This window comes from Mytilus californianus, unplaced genomic scaffold (genome assembly GCF_021869535.1).
Source record: "Mytilus californianus isolate M0D057914Y unplaced genomic scaffold, xbMytCali1.0.p SCAF_6, whole genome shotgun sequence".
NCBI lineage: Eukaryota > Metazoa > Mollusca > Bivalvia > Mytilida > Mytilidae > Mytilus > Mytilus californianus.
Genome location: NW_026262712.1, coordinates 65,118,633 through 65,141,769, shown reverse-complemented (window position 1 = coordinate 65,141,769; position 23,137 = coordinate 65,118,633). Strand labels below are relative to the sequence as shown.

Here is a 23,137-nt window from a genome sequence, read left to right as displayed (position 1 = left end):
ATAATTTTAATGTATTTTAGACCTAGGAAAAAAGTAAAAACCTACAAATACAGTCATTTGTAGTAGTGGGACATTTGGTGTTTTTTATGACGCGAAAGTTGTAGGTGGGCGTGGCGTAGGAACATCGTCATTCTGAATCATGACAATGATTGAAGTGTATATAAATAATATACAATAAAACATATCTATCTTTTGTTTTTGCTATACAATGGTGTTTTGGGATTATTTTATTCTATCTTCAATATGTATTTTTTACTCACTTGCTCAGGGGACAAACAATGAAGGTAACCAACACACTTCAATTTTATTTCTTTTTTTTTCTTTTCTTTCTTTTTTTTTTTCTTTTGTCATGTGGTTTTTGAGGTCATTTAGCTTCAGCGTATAAGTATAATTCATTTTCTTATATATGTATGTTACCATGTTTACGTTTTGGTTTATCTTTTGATTTGATTTTATCTCGTAAATGTTTATTTATTAAGTTTTTGAGTTTTTGTTGTTTTTTTTTTTTTGTACATATGTTTTTTCGTGTTATTTGTTTTAGAAAAATTTCAAGCAGCGTATTAGAGCCGATCCATCTTTTAGATTAATGTCATTTCTAAAAAAAATCTTGGTATCTTAGATAAATTTTTTTTCTTTCTCTCTTCTTTGCAATTGATTTAGCCATATCCTTCATTCAGATGCAGTTTAAAAACAAATATTTTACCAAATTATTTGTTTTCGCTTTAGCGAAAAATTATGTAACTTTTAAGATCGATTGACGTTTTTCCTCCTTTATTCAAAAGATCGGAATTATTACTTGGTATACAATTGTTTCAACAACTTCAATTTTTAAACTTATAACTGTTTTGAAATTATGTTTGTGGCTCCCTAAACTAGAGTTAGATGGTTTGGTTGCACTGTTTTGGTCTTTCTTGTATCAATTCGCAAAAGTGTTTATTTATTAGGTTTCCAGAACCGTTATGTCTCGAAAGTGCCTGGCGTAAGTTGTTCCAGAGTCACGTGACAATTTAGAATGAAAATAACACTTTATTAATTCCGTGCGTCCGAAGCTCTATTCACTTTCATCAAAACATTTGAAAGCCAAGAATGTACGAGACCAAAACACGTGACGAGCTATTATGACCGGAAGGGACCTAAAAATAGCAAAATTTATCTAAGGTCATATTTGCCCGAGGAAGTAGGAACTTTAGTTTCTTAATAATGTTTTATTCAGTCAACGGATGTTGTATTCTACGTGTTTCTTTTGTTGGGGGGGGGGGGGGGGGGGGTAAAAGGGGGGGGGGGGGTTGTGAATGGGGCCGGGTAATTATATATTCATACTGGTGTCAAATATTTTCAGAAAAGCTATGACAGAAATAAAGTATTTCTGAGCCATATTTCAGTAACTTAAGAAACTATTCAGTATTAATTCCTCTCATGTACATATGTCAATATAGTTTTTTTGTTGTTGGTTAAACATTGTCACATTAAGTCATTATAAACGTCATCGATGACAGATGATAATAGCACCTTAGATAAGACTATAATTGCTGTGTAATACTTGTATGTCAAATTAATGATTGCATATATTAAAATAGAAAACAAATATAAAGATAAGATGTATACCTCTTTTAAGGTATATATACGGGCGCAGATAATTTAAGCGAAAAATTTAAGACTACAGTAAAGGGGATATTTAAGCGCAGACATTATAGCCAATTTTAGCGCCGGATTATTTCGTTCACCTGTATTTTCGATAGCCAGTTTTAGCGAGAATTTACCTGGTTTAATAAAAATGAAAACAACACTTTATAAATGTCACGCAAACGATAAAGATAAGGAACAGTTTCTATCACAATTTTATGAACAGTGTTTTATAAGGAGTATACCAAGACCTATTACGTACTTTCAATGAGACGTAAAATTGACAATTACATGTATACATTTGAGTTAAATTGTTAGATTTTTAGTGCTGTATTTGTTTGGACATGAAATTTTTTATGTTGTACTCTCTGGATACTATTAGAATCTATTATTCTGTTATAAGTGGAATTTCCGTCGCTATAATGGGCATTGATAATTTCATTTTTCGCTAAAATGGGTAAAAAAAAACTGCCGCTAAAAATGGGCTATACTCAGCTAAAACGTACGATTTGCTATCTCCAAAATGTCTTATAAATGCGCCTCCGATATCTACAAAATAATAAAAAGGCAAGAATATAACATTGGTAACTACTGGATTTGTACTTAGACGAGCAACACGACTGGTACCACATGTGGAGCAGGATCTGCTAACTTTTTAGAGCACCTGAGATCACCCCGGTTTTTCGAGGGGTTCATATTGCTCAGTCTTTAATTTTCTATGTTGTGTTTTGTATACTGTTGTTTGTCTTTTTCTTTTTTATAGCCATGGTGTTGTCAGTTTATTTTCGACTTTTGAGTTTGAATGTCCCTTTGGTACCTTTCGCTTCTTTTCTTTAACAAAAAACGAACAATTGATAATCGACAATACCAAAACATTTCTGTTACTGTAGCGATGCAATTCTTAAAATTACAATTTAGACTATATGAAATTGTAAACATTCTTGGATGCCTCCTCTGATGCGTCATAAACGTGCAATAACAAAACAAAACTAAATAAAACGTCTCAAACTATTGCTTTGTCGTGTGATTTTGCATTTACATCACTTTTTTATATTCAATATCATTCTTGTTTTTTTAATACAATAAAGTTAACAATAAAGTCATCATGCATACCAGGATTAAAATTTTGTATGCAAGACGCGCGTTTCGTCTGCAAAAGACTCGTCATTGACGCTCGAATAAAAAAGGTAAAAATGCCTAAAAAAGTACAAATTTGACTTCTTATTCTTTTTCTAGTGTGATTTCTAAGTTTGTATGTATATTTTGGTGATTTATGTAAATTTTCTTGTCAAATTATGAATCAAAATTCACTAAAAAATGTTTTTCTTTTTAAAAAAAATTGTAGAAATGGTAGATATTGCTGCAATGGACACCAATAATACGGAACTTATAAAAGGAATGCCTGAAACTTTGCGTTTTACGCTTAATACAATGACCAATAGAACACCTATTGTTCTGAATTTGAAACGTAAGAAGTCGGTTAAAGAAAACAGTTTTGTGTTCGTTGTACGTCGGGATAAGAACGGGAAAATGGTACTTGTAAAGGAAAATATTCCAGTCAAACGAGTAAGTTGGCTTAAAAACTCGGCATGCTTGATGTCTTTTAGACGATCTATCTTTTTAGTTATTCAAATGACAGTTTAAGGTATATTAACCCTTTACATAAATTCAAAACAGGTAAATGTATATATGATGATTATGAAAAAAGTATACATATTTTGTGTTTGAATATTTCCATATTGCAGCCTTGTAAAAACTATTTCACATGAGTCAGCTTCATTCCAAATTTTGAATAATGAAGCTCTACTTTAATGGTCTCTTTGTAACAGAATGTTGGACTTTATCAAGATAAGAAAACCGGTGCAGCTTTTACAGTGCAATGTGAAGGATTAGAACATGGACGTTGCAATCCAGTATTGGTAAGTTGATACAAATATATTTGACGATAAAATTATTCATACTCTATACCTGCTTTCAAATAGTTATACAGACAATTAAAGCTTTTGTTTGTTGTAACAAAAAACGGGGTCAGCTTTATGTGCGTAGACTGCAAATTCAACAACACAAGACAACAAAAATGTAACCTTACGTATTTTATAAAATTTAATATAACAATCAAAAGGATATGCAAAGTATATATCAATGAGACATCGACCCAACAACACAAAACACAGACATGTATGTATGCCTTTGATTTCATGTTGTTTATTTGTCGATACTATACATTTCTAGTCTTTGCATGATGTCGATACGAGGATATATCGACATGAAAGAATTAGAATCATGTGCAAAACAGTGTAGCCGAGACCATTGATTGGCGCGCTAAAATATTCCATTGACTGGGTCAGATTAGGTGAACGTTCGTCTGTAACGCCCACAACTCACGACGTATTTATTATAAACATTTAAACTGTGGGGTCACCAAAGGATCTCAACGCCTAAATAAAATAATTCGAAAAACTAATCAGGAATAACCTTTATGTTTTGATTTATATTGAATACTTTAACGTTCTTTACTTGTGTAAAGTTATGCTTTGATAATCAATTTTTATGATATCGCACGTTCTTTCAGCAAAAAAGGATTTAACTGGCTTTAAAAGTTACAATGGATGTGTTGATTATTATCTTTTTTTCGGACGTCAAAGCGATTTAACAATTCCGGTTGTCCAATTATGTCATCTTTTAACTTTTATCTGGTCAAAATTTTATTTTAGAACGAATGCATGATCAACTTTAAAAAGTGTGCAAACACAAAACATATAGACGAAATATACTTCTTTCCTGTCTTTTTCGTACTTGCAAGTTATTAGACAGTAAAAAGGCTATTTGGATCAAGCCTTGTGAAATTTGCATTTACGTTTTTGAATAGGTAAAATGTATAGTTTGGTGAACTTTTCTGCTAACTACTATACTTGTGAAAAACCCTTGGCAACAGAAACATATTCAGCTTTTTTTTTAATCGACCCAATTTACATAGTAATGGACGACTTCGTACATTTTATGATCGCAAATAAAATATGTGTATAATATACTGTGCACTGTCGTTCGTATATATACTGAGACCCTTTGGCAACCCCACAGTTTAAATGTTTATAATAAATACGTCGTGAGTTGTGGGCGTTACAGACGAACGTTCACCTAATCTGACCCAGTCAATGGGATATTTTAGCGCGCCAATCAATGGTCTCGGCTACACTGTTTTGCACATGATTCTATATCGACTGAGGACGCAGCGCCATTTTCCAAAAATACTCCAAGATTGAAAAGAAACATGTTCTCTCAATATTTTTGTTTTTATATAACGATGAAATTTTCTGACAGTCTGAGAATATATTAAACCGAGTTTAAAACGTGAGATCCCTTTTTTATTTCTTATAGTTATAAGTTGATGGTAATGTTCTGTTTATTCCGTCTTTCCAAAAAAGTTAATTTATAAGTATGTTTGTTTGAAGTGAGGTTATTTCTTGTTTTTACTTTGTGGTTGATGTTAAATCTTTGGTAAACTACTTTTTGCACACTTCAGACTAGTCAGAGCTTCGCAATTTGTAAGGGCATTTTTTATAATTAAACTTCAACTGTCTTTTTAGTAGACTGTTGTCATTATATTGTGTATACAACATCTCCATTTTCTCCTTGCTATGACCATTTTCAGAGCATCAAGTATCATCAAAATAAATACTAATTATACGACCGTAGAGGCGTTTTTTTTTGTGCTTTTTTAAGAACATTTTGTGCAAAAAATTTAATAGAGCACGGACATTTTATAATGATAAGTGTCTTTTTCTTGCAAAATAAAGATAAATAAATATTTAAAAGCCAACACAAGAAATACTTTTCCCGCGACCACCAGTAGACTCACGGTCTACCATGAGCAGTGCTGATTCATTTGCATTTAAATTTATGTTGTTTTATATTAAAATCGACAATTTATAGAGCCATTTTATTTTATTTTTTTTTCTATTCTATTTGATTTTATTTCATCATTGTTAGTTTGGCAGTATACATATTGACAATGTAGAGTACGATTTATCGGAGATATCAACAGCAGATATGTCATCCACTACAACTGCAAGTCCAGTAGCGAGACGAAAGAGGCGTGCAAAAAAACAAAAAGACAAGCATAAAAAGAAACAAGACAAGAAAGAGAAAAAAGAACGAAAATGGAACGAAAAACAAAAGAAAAAGGAAGAAAAAAAGCAACGCAAAATGAAAAGAAGAATTTACAAACTCACCAAAAAAAATAAAAACAACTGGTTTGATGATGATTTAAAAATATTTGGTATGTACTTTATACATAATGTATTTAAGGTTCCTTATTAACTTTTAATCACGTACTAATTAGTTACTTATATTTTCTTACTTATCGAAGAAATTTATTAAACATTAAAGCACGTAGCATATCTTTCAGTCTTTCAGAGTTTGACTGATTTCTAATTGCATATCATAGGGAAACGATGATCTAAAATGCGTAAAGATGTATAGCCACTGAAATTAAAATACGATCGAATTCTCGTAAATAGTTCTGAAAAAAGAGTTAAATATATGAAAATTCAATTTGAATATAAGTCACCATGCTAATTTTCAAAAACTTTGATGTTGTTTTCGACGATTATAAATAATGATGAGCTAGTGAGATCTTTTTGTCTTTCTCAGACAACCATGTTACCAATAACATCATAAGAAAGGAGACCAGTCAACCACTTGGTAGAGCTATGCCATTAAGAATGACTGAAAACATTGTTGATATTTCGAAAGAGAAACTTCCGGTACTGGGACGTACAGTTGTATCTTCAAGTCGATCACGTGTAAATGTAGCAGCAGACGACACTTACAATGTAGAACTTCTTTTGGTGATTGATCATTCCATCTATATGAGGTAAACTTCATATCGAATTTGAATTTTGAGACCAGATTCTATAGATACTTCCTGCAAATACAAGCTAAACATATGATGAAACCTATACTTTCTTAATGTTGTGCGTCCGAGGCGCTTTCCTTGATTTGTCTTCGTCAGGAACGCTCACACCCAAACCTTTGAAAGCCAGGGGTGTAAAATGTGATTTGTTAAAATGTGTAGTTATCTGAGGATTTTTCAAGTAAAAAGTTTCCATAAAGTGTCCTTTAAATTTATATTCTCCCTCATTATATTGCGAGGTAACTGGTGATGACTTCATCTTTCTATTTTGTTTTAAATTTTTTCTCCTCACATTTCAGCAGAAAAGATTTACTTCTATTTTTACACAGCGTGGCTTTGAATCCTTTATTTGGTTTTAGCGAATCATATGCAACTTGATTGTAAGGTTTAAAAGGTCTCTTTAATGTTATATAGTTAAAAAAAAACTTTATTTTTTCTTATTTGCCTCTAGTAAATATATGCTTTTACATTGACATAGAATTATGTTCAAAGTATAATTTCAGAGAATATAATGCGATCAACGACCCTGGTGTTTTTAATAAAGATATGGAAGCAAAAGCGAGAATTCGACAATATTTTGGCCACACTGTGAATGGAGTAAGTAACTTATATATGTTATGATACTGCAGTAGAAAAATAGAGAAGGAAAATATCACAGAGATATTCATAAGCCGAAAACAAACTGACAATGCAATGACAAAATACAAAAAACGACAAGAATACAAACAAAAGTCTATAAAACACGAGAGATGCGAATAATACCAAAGGGATATTCAAACTCATAAGTCGAAGACAAACTGACAACAACTTCAATAAAACGAAAAACGACGAGAATACAAACAAAAGTCTATAAAACACGAGAGATGCGAATAATACCAAAGGGATATTCAAACTCATAAGTCAATGACAAACTGACAACACCTTAAAAAAACGAGAAACGACGAGAATACAAACAAAAGTCTATAAAACACGAGAGATGCGAATAATACCAAAGGGATATTCAAACTCATAAGTCAATGACAAACTGACAACACCTTAAAAAAACGAGAAACGACGAGAATACAAACAAAAGTCTATAAAACACGAGAGATACAAATAATACCAAAGGGATATTCAAACTCATAAGTCGAAGACAAACTGACAACACCTTCAAAAAAACGAAAAACGACCAGAATACAAACAAAAGTCTATAAAACACGAGAGATGCGAATAATACCAAAGGGATATTCAAACTCATAAGTCAATGACAAACTGACAACACCTTAAAAAAACGAGAAACGACGAGAATACAAACAAAAGTCTATAAAACACGAGAGATGCGAATAATACCAAAGGGATATTCAAACTCATAAGTCAATGACAAACTGACAACACCTTAAAAAAACGAGAAACGACGAGAATACAAACAAAAGTCTATAAAACACGAGAGATGCGAATAATACCAAAGGGATATTCAAACTCATAAGTCAATGACAAACTGACAACACCTTAAAAAAACGAGAAACGACGAGAATACAAACAAAAGTCTATAAAACACGAGAGATACAAATAATACCAAAGGGATATTCAAACTCATAAGTCGAAGACAAACTGACAACACCTTCAAAAAAACGAAAAACGACCAGAATACAAACAAAAGTCTATAAAACACGAGAGATGCGAATAATACCAAAGGGATATTCAAACTCATAAGTCAATGACAAACTGACAACACCTTAAAAAAACGAGAAACGACGAGAATACAAACAAAAGTCTATAAAACACGAGAGATGCGAATAATACCAAAGGGATATTCAAACTCATAAGTCAATGACAAACTGACAACACCTTAAAAAAACGAGAAACGACGAGAATACAAACAAAAGTCTATAAAACACGAGAGATGCGAATAATACCAAAGGGATATTCAAACTCATAAGTCAATGACAAACTGACAACACCTTAAAAAAACGAGAAACGACGAGAATACAAACAAAAGTCTATAAAACACGAGAGATACAAATAATACCAAAGGGATATTCAAACTCATAAGTCAATGACAAACTGACAACACCTTCAAAAAAACGAAAAACGACGAGAATACAAACAAAAGTCTATAAAACACGAGAGATGCGAATAATACCAAAGGGATATTCAAACTCATAAGTCAATGACAAACTGACAACACCTTAAAAAAACGAGAAACGACGAGAATACAAACAAAAGTCTATAAAACACGAGAGATGCGAATAATACCAAAGGGATATTCAAACTCATAAGTCAATGACAAACTGACAACACCTTAAAAAAACTAAAAACGACGAGAATACAAACAAAAGTCTATATAAAATACGAGAGATGCGAATAATACCAAAGGGATATTCAAACTCATAAGTCGAAGACAAACTGACAACACCTTAAAAAAACGAGAAACGACGAGAATACAAACAAAAGTCTATAAAACACGAGAGATGCGAATAATACCAAAGGGATATTCAAACTCATAAGTCGAAGACAAACTGACAACACCTTAAAAAAACGAGAAACGACGAGAATACAAACAACAGCCTATTAAACACAACACACATCAATAAAGACCGAGCTCCACGATCTCCGCTAAAACCTTTGGGGAACTTAGGTGCTTCGGAAGGGTTAGCAGGTCCTGTACCACATGTATTAATTTAACTTAAACTTGATTTATATGTTATGCAAACTTCATACGGACCTTTGCCTTTTTTATTTAATAAAATAAAAGTGTTATTACTATTTAATCCTATGGTCTTCATTTTCTATAAAGACTTGGTAGCAGGTGTTCAATTCTTACTTATGTAACTCTTTATTGAAAAGAAGCTGACCATACTCATTGTTTCTCGTGCATTTAAATAACTTTAAAATACATTGGAAAACCCCATTTTTTTAAAATTTAAAACATTACAAACGTACGACAACCATATGTCACTGAGTTAACTTGTATGTATTGTAAATAATGTAACGAATACATCAATGCAGTATATAAATTACCTATTAATGACAATCATTTTCTTTCCAGATAAATTTACGATATGACAACATTGAAACAAACAAGTTTCACATCAATGTGGCGGTGTCCGGATATATCATTGCTGATGTAAGAATAATTAATAGTGGTGATGTATACGGGGGTGTTTTCAAAATTATTCAAACATAAAGCGCTATTTGTAATGAAAACCAATCAGTGTTACCTTTTTAACACACCTATACGTAGTCTTGACAATTTATAGATTTGTCGTCATCGCTATCGAGGGCTACTTAGATACAACGTTTTGAAGATCAAATTGTAATCTCTGTCTATGTTTATTTTGGTACCCCTGTGTTATATTGATATTGTGTCTTATTGTCGATACCTCAACCTCCCCTTTTCATACGTTATGTATTTTAAAAGAAGACACTATATAAAGACAAAATTTGTATAGCTGATAATCTGAACATACCAATACGCTGACTCTACTGGTGTATCTCCTTGAATTAACATTTTTTTATAGTTTCGCGTTATTATTGTGAGAAATATAAAAGGGAAGATTGGTCAATATGAATTTTACAAAACCATAAATGAAATCCATTCTAATTAGTAAAAAGCTTAATGTTTTATTAACTAAACATAATCTAGGGAAACATTTTAACATTAAGTGTACAACCAAGAAGTTATTTTAAGCGTAGTTAGATTATTAAAGCGCTATAATGTGTTTATTCTCTTCACAGAAACCAGATATTGCTGTGTGGACAGCTAAACGATCAGCCGGTAACCCTAGAGATTTGGTCGACTCAGACGACGCGCTCGATCTGTTACGTTCTTGGAGAATGGAGGTATCACAGCTACCAGAGCATGACCATCTGATGTTGTTCACTGCGTATGTGTGGTTAATTTTTACCATTATTCTTTGTTCTTTCTTTTTTAGCACCCCTTTACTTTTGGCCCGTTTTTTTTTTTTTATCTCCATTCTATATTGTTGGCCCATTTTGCTCTAATTTTGGCCTATTATTCTCTACTCTGTTTACCCAGTCCAGACCTTCGTAAATGAACGTAACATACAATAAAAGTTTAAATTTGTATTTTTGTGTCAAAATTTCTTAATCTCAATATTGCTTTGTATTACAAACTATTATCAATTGAAATTTAAAGAAATATGTTAAATGCCAGTAGCCACCAAATCGAATATAACATCTAGACGTTCATAATTGCCATTGATGATCATTGATACCATGCAAAAATATTTCCCCTAATATTTATAAAAAAAATAATACTTTACTTGTTAGTTTTTTCTCAGAATCCAAGGAATCCGCCGTTGTAATAATCTTAATGTATTCAGTTATATTAATTCAGAATCAAAACACAACTATATCTTGTAACAACTATACCCTAGGCAGAATAACCATAGCTGTATTTGGCAAAACTTTTAGGAATTTCGGGTCCTCAATGCTCTTGAACTCCGTACTTTATTTGGCCATTTTAACTTTTTTTTATTCAGAACACATTTATATTCCTTTCTTCTCCTAAACCCCTAATCAGAAGTGTATGTAATTTTCTCAGAAATTTCACTATAAAATGCAAAAGATCATATCCTATTTTACTTTCGTTTCCAATTACTATTTGGGTTTCCCTTACCAAATCATTGTATTGCAATGGGCGGAATATCATTTTGTAAGTTTTGCTTACAGTTTCTCTTGTATAATCTTCGTATGATAGTTTGTCTTTTCAAATTAATCAGTTGGATTGTATTGTTCATTTACTCTTTGACGTATATCCCATTGTGTTATGATTTTTATAAAGTTTCTGGCTATGCTAAAGAATAATAAAAAAAAATGTATTTCATAAATATTTTTTTTTTTTACATTTTAGCTATGATCTGTACCGTTACAGAACCGCTGACAATAAAGTTACAGGTATGTGTTAGTTATATCTAATTTGTTTTCAAATAAACAAGAGACAATGGGGTGAATCATACAAAACGAAACTTAAAAACTTAACCCTTACACATTTAGAAGAGAATATAGTTACTTTTGGCATTAAAAGAACAATCCTTTTATGTTTTATGTTCCAGTCTTGATAGCAAATAAGAATTGACCTAACTTTCTTCTTGGGGCACTAATTGCAAGATGTTTTATCATTTTCATGTTTGCGTTTTAGTTCATACTTTAGTATTTTTGATGTTTTAATTTGCAAATATGTGCTGCAATTTTTGATTGAAAATGAAATTAAGTGACAAAAACATTTCTTGATAAAACATGATTGTGTGATATTAACGGTGTTTTTTTTTTATTAAAGTCAGTAAATATTTTAAATACGAACAAAATTAGATGTGATGTATACATCAATGAAACAGCTACCCAACAACTGAAATAACCAAAAGACATTGATAAAAATAAATGATTTCGAAACTTATTGATATTGAAATTGTGTAATACTCTTGTAAAATGCATTCCCTCCGATTTCATAAAAAAGGGAGCTAACCGTGACATCCGTAATTGTAGCTTTTTTATAGTTGTCGATGCATGGACCACTTATTGAATAAGAGCTGTATTAGAGTGGCGGAAGATAGTAAAGGGATACTCAAACACATTAGTCGAAGAAAAAATGACAACGACATGGCAAAAAAAAAGACGAAAAGATAAACAACCGTCTATAAAACACAACAAAGAAAACCAAAGACTGAGCAATGCTGTGAAGCTTGATTGTACATTGTAATGCAAAAGTTCCGTCATATACACCCAAGTGTATTTATACATCCTTCCCTATCCCAATTCTCGGCCCTGAACGCTCCTGGTGATTGTTAATCCCAAAATGTACATCTGTTCTATTCGCAGCAAAGTCGTCGATACGTTTTGCTTTTTTTCGAGTTTCTAATAATTAGTTTGTTTTTATCAATTTGCTATGGTCCTTCATTCTCAATAATAATGCATTTCTTTTGAAGGCCTGGCATCATTTAGAGCTATGTGTTCAGCAAGTAGTGTCTCAATAGTGGAGGACAATGGTGTTCATGGTAGCATTAGTACTGGTACCCATGAGTTGGCACACAGGTACACAAATTTTAGTATTTGCTTATAAATAAACTCATCATAGATACCAGGATTGATATTTTGTATATACAAATATTTTCATTCAATGTACGTTATACAGTTAATATTCGATTAACACTCATATCATTATAATAACTTGTGATAATTTAACGAACGTTTCATAATATTCCAATAACTTTATTTTAACGAGACATCGAATGTTGAATTTAAACCAAAAAACATTTAGTCTTATTCTTGTGCAGTTACTTATTTGGATAGAAATCAAAGCTGTAAATACTCATTGTATTACCATACCTATTTACAGTCTCGGAGCCAGACATGACGGAAGTGGAACAAATATTTGTTCATCTAGTTCTCAATACATCATGGCAGGAACAGGAGGAGTTGCAAGGAACGGAAATGAACTGAATCCATGGAAGTTTTCTCCTTGTTCAATTGACGAGCTTTACTCGTTCCTCTCTGGTCTGTAAGTAAATACTGCTTTAAATGGATTAAAAAAGTATGAGGTTGTTTAGGTCTTTTGTATTTTTATAACCGTTGTATTAATGCTCGCCATGTGCACTGCTCTGGCTGCCTTTTCAACAGTTTGGCTAAACGTTTATCAATAGTTAAGCTAACATTGATATAATATTCAACCTCTATTTTTTTCATTTAGATTTTAAATGCACTTTTGTTAGGATTTATGGTGTAGTTAACAGGATATTGTTCCGATTGTTTAATGAACCAATGCATATTTTTGTATGATTTGTGTTACGTAAGATTTACATAAATGTCGTGATATCTGCAATCGAACATCTTTCAACGTGATCTTTTTTGTGTAAGTTTGAAAAGAAGAAGAAAAACACCTACTAAATATGTCACAAGCCAAAACCGTATAGACAAGAATCACATGAAACTTAAACAACAAATTGATGTATCTCTACGTTTGTTTAACAAATATCAGCCTTCTTTGCCGATCGTGGAAGTTCTTTGTATCTTTACCGATTCAATTTGGTTAACGTTGAAATTACAATAGCCAAAAGAAACTAGTCCTATATCATTCGAACGGGTTTTTTTTAGAATTTGCATCACTAAATATTCATAAGAAACCAATATTTATTTTTTGCCTTCAGAGAGGAGTCGGCTTGTAATTTTGCAAATATTCTTTTTAACAATTATTCTTTCTTTCTATATTTGTTAAGTCTCTGAAATTTCTGCATATGCATGTGAAAATCCATGATCCCGTATTCCAGTGGTTGGTGTTTGTTTTACTTGTTTTTGTTCAATGTTATTAGCTTTATCAAAAACCTGAATTTTCCTTGTTGTATTGTTTCACATTTTGTTAATGGCAGTCTTTTAAAGATTACTATACGATATGAAGTTTGCACGTCGCTGAAGGCGTACGGCGTACGGTGACTTTACACTTTTGCCTCTTGGTCTTTAAGTTTTGTTGGATAGTTATTTAGCTCGATCCTTCTCCTCACTATTGTGTTCAATGCAGTTCAACAGTTTGATTTATAAGATTTTTCCAAGTATTTACATTTATAGTGGACCAGGCAGCTGTTTATCAGATGAAGCCCTGATTTATGATATGGACGAATTTAATCAAGTAACTCGCAATGAAATCGGACAGATTTATGATGCAAATGAACAATGTAGACAACGTGCTGGAAAGGACTCTTTTTATGGTTGGGTAAGTTTCTGTATTCACAAACAAAAACATACAAAATATACTTTTTTTATACTATTATGCCTGCATACTGTATTTCAAAGATAATAGTTTTGGGAACGTCGTCTTAATTTCTTACTATTTTGAATAAAAGGAGAAGTAGGGAATAAGTCAATGAAAAAACAACCAAGCGACATAGAAAAATCAAAATCAAAATACATATCTAGAGGCAGATACAAGTTTTGATTGAAATCTGAGCTTCAGACTTATTTATAATGAAAATGTCATGTTTAGGTATAGTGCATACTTCAATAAGAATCTGTTTACGTCTTCTACTTTAAGTAAAGTATTTTGAGTTGATTAACTTTAATACATTTAAAGCAATTTCCCTGAATGACTTGTTAAATAATTTCAATATCTTATAAAAGTAAGGGTTTGAACCGACCGCAATCAACAATATTATTGAATTAGAGCTGTATTAAAAAGGCGGAAGTTAGTAAAGGGATACTCAAACACATAAGTCTAAAAACAAATGACAACGACATGGCAAAAAGAAAGAAAAACGACGAAAAGACAATATGAGGTACGCCATCAGGAAATATTAAGATCTAAATATCATCTGCTGCCATAATATGTCATACCACTATTCATAAGAACTCATTACTTTGTTAAATTTAGGGTGCATATAGAAATAAGGATGCTAGCTATGATTAATGTATCGTATATAATTTAACATTATAAACTATATTTTAGGGTGGTGGTCTTGGAGAGTTCACAGATATTTGTACATCAATGGCATGTAAAAGTGATACATCAAAGAATAGTTATCTTATATATACAGCAGCTAGAGGAACTTCTTGTGGAAATCAGAAGGTATGTTTAACTAAGGAATTGCAGGAACAATATAATTAAAATATTGCATATATCGTATAATGTTATAAAATAGTATTTTATACATTTGTACATATAGCACTACAAACAACTTCTATTACCCCAAGTTTACGGTAGGGTTCGTCTTCAGTTTTCTATGTTGTATTTTGTGCACAGTTGTTTGTTTGTTGGTCTTTTTCTTTTTTAGCCATGGCGTTGTCAGTTTATTTTCGACTTATGAGTTTGAATGTATAACGCATACAATTTACGAACATCTTGCACTAATATCCGATTTTTATTTGAAATATTATCATTATAGACGTTGTAAAACATAAACATATTCATTTATTATTATTTTGTGATTTTAGTGGTGTTTAAATGGTTTGTGTGCAAGTGACCCGGATGCTCCAGAGAAGGATGGTAATAATTTTCTCAGCAATTGTATCTATTTAGTAATTACAATAATCATCAAAATATATCAATCTTTAATGTCACGACACAAAGACAACGTACTTTTATGTAAAAAAAAATTAATAATATACAATTTCAATGTTTACATATGCAATGTCGGTTAACATACAATTACATTTTTTTAACAAATAACTTAAAAACAAAGGTGTTTGTCGAGAATGAAGGCTTAGATACATTGGTGATAAAGAAGACGTTTAGAAAATTATAAAATAAAATTCAAAGTGTCTCAAAATATCAAAATATAGAATATTCTCCCATTTGTATTTACCCTGGCAAATGGGAATTGGTGTACTAGCAAGGTGCTTTACATTTGTGCGTGAAAATCACTACGTTTGCGCGCAGATTTTGAATACATTTGCGTGCAAATTTTTACAGGTAAACTCAGGTAAATACAGGTAGATTATACTTATTTATGTATTTAATTATTATTTTTGAGCAGGATAAATTCGTTTTATTATGAACAAGCACTTCGGCCTGGAAATATAAACAGACAAATAATCAACGTAAAAACATATCAAATTTCAAAGGTTAAAAGTACTGATTTTACAAGTCGTAACGTTCTGAAAATTCAAAGTCCACTGCTCTAACAAAACACAAAACACAAAAATTCTATTAGCACATGAATGTGCTGATTAAAACTGCTCATTGTATCGACCATGGAATGATTTCGGGCAATTTGTAGTACGCCTGGATTCTGCTGATGGTAGTGATGGCCAAAGACTTGGAGAAAATAAGTAATCTGCTGAAATATCTTTGCAATTATTTACGGTGCATAGCTATGAAATATCCTCTGACAAGTGTTCTGTCGATACGGAAAGTAAATCCATCACACACCAATGATTTTTTCCTCCGACTAGTTTCTGACAAACAAAACTCCATGTTTGTGCCTTGACGCAACTTTGTAAACTGACTTAAACAATACCAACGCGATCACTATTCGGTAAAATTAGGAAACCGAGTACAATCTAATCTGAAATATTCGCAATTAAGTTGTATGTATGTCTTAAGCTATTACGGGATTTCTCATAACCGCTTTATATTTTTTAGAACATATAATTTAAATTTACAAGTATGTTCAAAATTCATCATAACTAGAGTCATACTTATTATGAATTATCTTTATTTTACCCCTGTTACCTGTAAAACGAATGCGCGCAAATGTAATCAAAAGCTGCGCGCAAACGTAAATTTTTTAATCCCAAAATGGGCCCTACTAGCAGGGGCTCCTAAGCATGCATCCATGGTCTGCTTAGGGTTATTATACATCAGTTTATATATACTAAAATGTGTTAAAATAAACAAAAAACGAAAAACAAACGAAAAACACAAACATAAAAGTAGTCGGTGAAACACAATTAAAATAACATATATATATATATACATGTATGTGCATTGAGTGCACTAATAACATAAATTATGTTAAAATTTGCAAATCCGTAAATGACTTATGAATAGAATCCAATGTAAGTAATACAAAAAAGACCGCCAGATCTTTATTAACAAAATTTCTATGCATGCAGGTAATTTCCCCATAAGGATTTACATTTAGATATTTCACCAAAAAAATGAAAATGTGTTTTTATTTTGTGTGAATCATTTCGTTGTTTTGCGTCATATTCAATCAAGAATGCATGTATAGATTAAGTCTACAATATGTATAAAAGTATAAATTATAATTATCTAAGTGCTGTACATGTATTTTCAAGGTTTACAATTATTTCATGAAAAAGAATGATCTTATTTTCTAATCAAATGAAATTTGACATGCATTAACAAATTATGTCATAAAGAAAAGGAGGCTTCTAAACTTTTATGTACACGAATATTATTTAGAAATATTTAAAGTTGACGATTATCGTACTCACATTCAGAGCTCTACCAATCAACATACTGGATTTGGTGTTTCGAGCAACAAAAATTAAACTCAAATTTACAAAAATATTCCATTTTTTTAATGTATGTGTGTGTGTTATCAGATCATTTATATTTCATTGATATACAACTGCTTTAAAATATTTCTATTTCTTCTAGAAAAGTGTGTTCACGGAGACTCGCAAAAATTGTTTGATGGACAAACATGTCCCCAGTTGATAAGTGATGATCCCAGTAAATGTTACGAGAAATATTACAAAGAATTTTGTTGTCAGACCTGTAAAAATATTGCTAAGCCAATACCAGGTTTGTATTTTGTGATTAGTCTACACTGATCAATGGGTTTTTACACACGATTCTTAATATCATTTGTCATTTTACGTTCATAACCTACGTGGTTATATAGTTCCTTGTACCATTTTTTTCAGAACTTAATTCTTTTTATAGTCAAAGCTAGGCTATGGAATGAAATTTGTGTTTTGTTGTCCTCACCACCACAACTTGCATGTTTGAATTATTATGAAATGTTTATTTTGGATTTTCGCTGTTCGATTTCAAAATAACAAGCTTTTTATAACAGTCTTTTAAAGCTTGTTATTTGGCCTTTTATGACAGATTAAAATGTGAAACAATGACACATAAATTTTAATTGAGCTTTGGAAAAGTTTGTGCGTGCGTGCAGTACAGATACTCATTATATCATATTCATTTCATTGATAATAATCATCATTATATCATATTCATTTCATTGATAATAATCATAACTGTTGGTTTCAGGTTGTGAGTATGGAGATAAGAATAGCTTTTGTTCGACTACATCTAAGCGGCCACATTTATGCTACAGTCAAAGGAATTCCGAGATTTGCTGTGATAGCTGCCAGTCATTAAACACGGGTTACCAAGGTAATCTATATAGTAATAATAAAGAGTAAAACCAGAAATTCTGTAACTTCATTATTGTTCAATATGATTAGTTTATGGACAATGGTGAATCTACCTCGTGTAAATTGTCTGTAAAAAGCATGATTATTAAGTGTATCATTTTGTCTCTTTGCTAGAAGGAACTGATCAGGTTTTTGTGAAAAGAGAACGTAAGTTCGTACTTTCAATTCACTACAACGGTGACTAAATGTGGCTCATCAACTCAGCCACCGTCTTGCAGCATTTGTTGTTCCAAACCTTGCTGAATAAATATTATCCCAGACACCCCAATAGTAACTGATAAAATATTTACTTATAATGCGACTTGTGAAAACTATAACTCCCTATTACACATTTATAAAATAATCTTACATTTATTATCATGTTAAACCCAATTCAACATACCTTTCAACGATCGGATGCAAGATTAAATGAATGAATATGAAAGAAATAAACAAAAACTTTTCGATTTCCGAGGTGTTGGAAAGCAAAAAATGTCAAACATAAAAACGAAAGGACCAAAAGAGTTAGGGCTAGTTTCATCTTTAGGCATGGGCTACGGTTAGTGTAGTACAAATATATATAATGGGTTGTGACCCCTGTAGTAATATATGGTCCAATTTTTTTTATCGTCATTCACTTAACTACATGTTCTCTCGTCTCACATCTTTGTTTACATTTCTATTGCCAGGGGAAAATGGAAGTAGTTCACTCATCTAAAATATTTTTTTCAGGATGTGAATATGGAGATAAGGTTCATGAGGTACTTGGAGGAACATGTTACAAATGGAGATGTTCAGGAAACCCAGATTATCAGAAGTCCTGTTGTCAAACCTGTGGTATTATCCCAGACACCCCAATAGTTCCTAAAACGACACAGAAACCAAAAATTGTCCCAGCAACAACAAAACAGCCAATACAACCTGTGCGACCTCGACCGGTGATAACAACAAAAGCGCCGACTGTACGGCCCAGACCTCCTATAAAAACACGACCTCCACCGACAACAAATATTACTCCATCTGGAGAGTTGTGTGTTAGATCTGATGGCGTATTTAGATCTATGACATGTAGTGTGGTGGCTAAATGGATTTCCGATATATGTCAGGTTTCTGTATTACAAGATGCTTGTTGCGAACCATGTGCAACTAGAACTATAGGTTAGTTTTGGATATAGTTTGAATTCATATTTCCTATCACTTACCATTCAAACCGCAGTAACTTGAAAGGTAATTGTTATAGCTTTGATTAAAATTTCAAATATTGACTCCTTAGTAGAAAGAAGCATTATCATCATTTTAATTATTCTAATGCTTTGCAATAATTTAGAATAATAAATACATTTCGTACATAAATTATGCCCGACTTTCTAATATAGACGGCATAAGACATTTTTAATTTCTATGAGTTAGTGAAGACTGTAATAAATTTCAATGTTCCTTTCATTTTACAGCTAGTGCTTGCCAGGACACCGACACTTGTTCTAATGTGAAAGCTATAAACTGCTACGATAATTTTGTAAGGGAAAGATGTTGTGCCACTTGTAAATCATTTGAAACTGGAGATGAAGGTAAAAAAATTTTAATAAAAGGATTTAAAAAAAAAGAATTAAGTTTGTACAACGATTGTTGAATAAGTCTCATAAATTAATTAGCTAGGCAATATGTAAATTTGTAAAATCTCGATTAAAGTTCATCAAGAGCGCTCAAAGTTTTAGTAGCTATAAAGAATGTCATGTATGGACCTGTGACCTATGTTTATGGTAATTTACAATGTATAATTTTATTTCAATTCCTATGCGTAATGCTCAAATTGTTGGACTATCTGCTGTTTTGTTTTAGTGTTTTCAAGTTAAGGGTTTCTCTGTAGTTACAACAATAATTGCGTCCATGATATAAAATGGGCTAAATTAAAACTCACTCAAAACAAATAACATTTCTTTACAAAAGTTTGCTATTTTCTAGTAAAACTATAAAAAATATTCGTGCACCACAATATGTACGTACACCCTATACTCCATTACAGATAAGACAAACGTTTTTTTTTCATATCATAATTTTACATTCTATTTACAGGCTGTATGTACGGTGATAAATCTAGTAGCTGTACGAGATATGTCTTTTTATGGCCAGACTATATATGTTCCAAACATCCAGATAAATGTTGTAGTTCGTGTAAAAATAGATCATCCCGTAGGTCAACGGTAACTATACTGTCAAGGAGAATGGAAAACAGTATTGCAAACGTCTTGGACAGTCCTCCAACCAAAAGTCCATTTGTTACATCAATCGACAGTAATAATAACATTGATGCTTCAGTAGGTTTAACTGACCAACCTACAAGAGGTGACCAAATACCTATCAAAAAGGAAAAAAAGAAGAATGACAAAGGAAAGAATAAAAAATGGCGTAAGAAAGACAATAGAAAGAATAAAAAATGGCATAAGAAAGATAAAAAGAAACACGAAAAAAAGCATGATAAAATAAAAAATAAAAAAGGTAAAGATAAAGTGTGAAAAGGTGCAAAAGTTCTACAATTTTCAAATTCATTAGAATTTCCTTTAGATTGCTTATCATTCAGCTTCACATTCATATCTTTAGTACTTTTATATGTTTTACATAAAATAAAATCATAATGCTTTTCATGCTAGTTCTGTTTAGTGGAGCTTTCTTTTTATACATTTTATTCCATGATGTAGTTGTGACGTATATCATGTATTCATCGTTATCATTTAATTAACTGCATTGCTGCGCTTAGCTACGCATATTATCATAAACTACAAAGTAACCACACACCCTGTATGGCAATCTCGAATGAAGATTGTACTATTTCGGCTATATGCATACGGGTAAATGCATTGGTTTGTCTTTTGAAAACACCCTATGCAGTAGACAACACGTCTGTACTTGGATGGTTTTAAAAATACCGAATCCATTTCATCCCGGCTATTTTGATAAAGACTTTCACTCTTAACTGTAGTAACATTCCAGAAGCGCCTGCATACTCGCAATTGATAAGATATTTCAGAGCTTGTATTTCCTATATCTTGAAGTCCTTGATAGAGGGTTGCCGCTTACAAGGAAGCTTTTAAACCAAGGGTTCCAAAGGGTGAAGTTGAAGTCATCCCTTCGGAAAATTTACAGGCGCATTCTCGAGATGGTTGACCGTTATGGAATTATCTGTTTAACAGATGACGATGGATATGTTTCAATTGTCGTAACCACAATCCCGTCCTCTTTTCCTCGAACATGACTTCATCGAGTTTGTACATAAATATGAACAACATGGCGAGATTTATTGTGGCGTTTCGGATCCGATTCCAATTCACAATATCGTTTCATTTCATAAGCGTCTCATTCCTTTCAACTCTTGTTTACTGTAGTCCAGTTCTGCATGAACTCTTCTGCAAAAATGAAGGACTTCACAAATAGACAGTGCACATGCATGTAACTCAATATGGAAATTACAAGTTAAAATAGGTTGTAACCATGTGCACCCATTCATAATGCAAAGATCAGATGTCGATAATTTTATTGTAAATACCTGCCATTTAGGCCTACTATAGTTTTTATCGGATTAACAACTATATATTGCAACACTTAACAAGTTTGAAGTGAAAAGAAAACTATTAACAAGGCTATAACAAAATAATGAACTTATGTAACCTATAAACCATAGTAAATAATAATTTGAGTTTGGATATATTAAATCTACAATATCTGTCAAAATTGTTAGTCGTATATTAAGATTATTAACAAAAAGACCTTTCCAATATATCAGTGCACCGTATCAATATAATCCAGAGAGCTCTTAATGTTTAAGAGTTGATACGGTCAATAATATTGGAAAAGCCATTATTTGTATTACATATACACTTTACTTGTATTTGCTACTAAGTGTATAATAAATATGAATTACAATATTGTGATAATTAAAAAGAGTATTTGTAATTACTATTATACTTTTTATGCAGAAAATGAAAATGACAATTTCAAAGACAAGCACAATGATAAGAAAAAAGGAAAAGGAAAAGGTAAAGGTAAACATAGAAAGCATTGGCATAGAAAAGGCGGTAAATGGAGACACTATCATGGTTGATGTGACATTTGTGTTTAGTGTGGACGTTCAACAAATAACATGTCATTGTTGTGTAATGATATTAACGTTTGATGGTAGTACTGTTAGTTGTGTGTAGCATGGGGCTAGTGGTTGTATAATAATATAGATTTGTTTAGCGTCATTAAAACGTGTGCCATAAATAAAATAATATTCATTGTTTAGTTTGTTCTATTACAATATGACCCAGTATTTAGTCTTCTCTCTTAGATTGTTATGTAAGCTTCCTAACTTACCTTGGCAGTTATTCTCGGTCTATATAATCGGATACTCGCTGGTGGCGATGTAGACGACTGTTCCGTTAGCTCTTTTGGATATCAATGTCACATTCGGAACGAGGCTCCCTTTCTTCCGGGTCTCACTCCTCCGGCAGTGGAGCATCATCGACCTGACCCAGAGGTTCTACACTCCCCCCAACTTTATAAAAGAGGAGTGAATCAGGGGGTCAGGAGGGTTATACCCCGGTGGTGGGTGGATTATAGTGGGGGAAAACAGGGGTTAGACAATAAGGGGACCCCTTTGGTTTCAAAAACAGTGGAACTCCCCAGAGACATAAGGACAATGGGAACCCCCTAGACCAGACTATCATTACCCCTAGCCACTGGACGTTAAGCAACCAACAATCAATCAATCAATCATTACCCCTATACACAAAGCTAAAAATTAGA

General features: G+C 32.1%; 1 protein-coding gene across 1 annotated transcript; it reads left to right on the top strand.

The window, feature by feature from the left end:
• The first annotated feature begins 208 nt into the window (after positions 1-208).
• Positions 209-22,633, top strand: LOC127705137 (uncharacterized). The gene is made up of 20 exons (XM_052209388.1): positions 209-284; positions 2,969-3,189; positions 3,453-3,542; positions 5,614-5,902; positions 6,277-6,499; positions 7,042-7,135; positions 9,567-9,644; positions 10,256-10,404; positions 11,394-11,437; positions 12,466-12,571; positions 12,876-13,037; positions 14,099-14,243; positions 14,973-15,092; positions 15,458-15,509; positions 17,592-17,738; positions 18,210-18,335; positions 19,088-19,513; positions 19,807-19,923; positions 20,429-20,761; positions 22,327-22,633. The coding sequence occupies exons 1-20, from the start codon at positions 209-211 to the stop codon at positions 22,449-22,451; spliced, it is 3,123 nt and encodes a 1,040-aa protein (XP_052065348.1). The 3' UTR covers positions 22,452-22,633.
• The last annotated feature ends 504 nt before the right edge of the window (positions 22,634-23,137 follow it).

Coding starts and splice junctions, on each gene's coding strand:
- LOC127705137 (XM_052209388.1), top strand. CDS start 209: ATGGTGTTTTGGGATTATTTTATTCTATCTTCAATATGTATTTTTTAC. Junction 10,405..11,393: donor CATCTGATGTTGTTCACTGC/GTATGTGTGGTT, acceptor TTTACATTTTAG/CTATGATCTGTACCGTTACA. Junction 15,093..15,457: donor CTTCTTGTGGAAATCAGAAG/GTATGTTTAACT, acceptor TTGTGATTTTAG/TGGTGTTTAAATGGTTTGTG.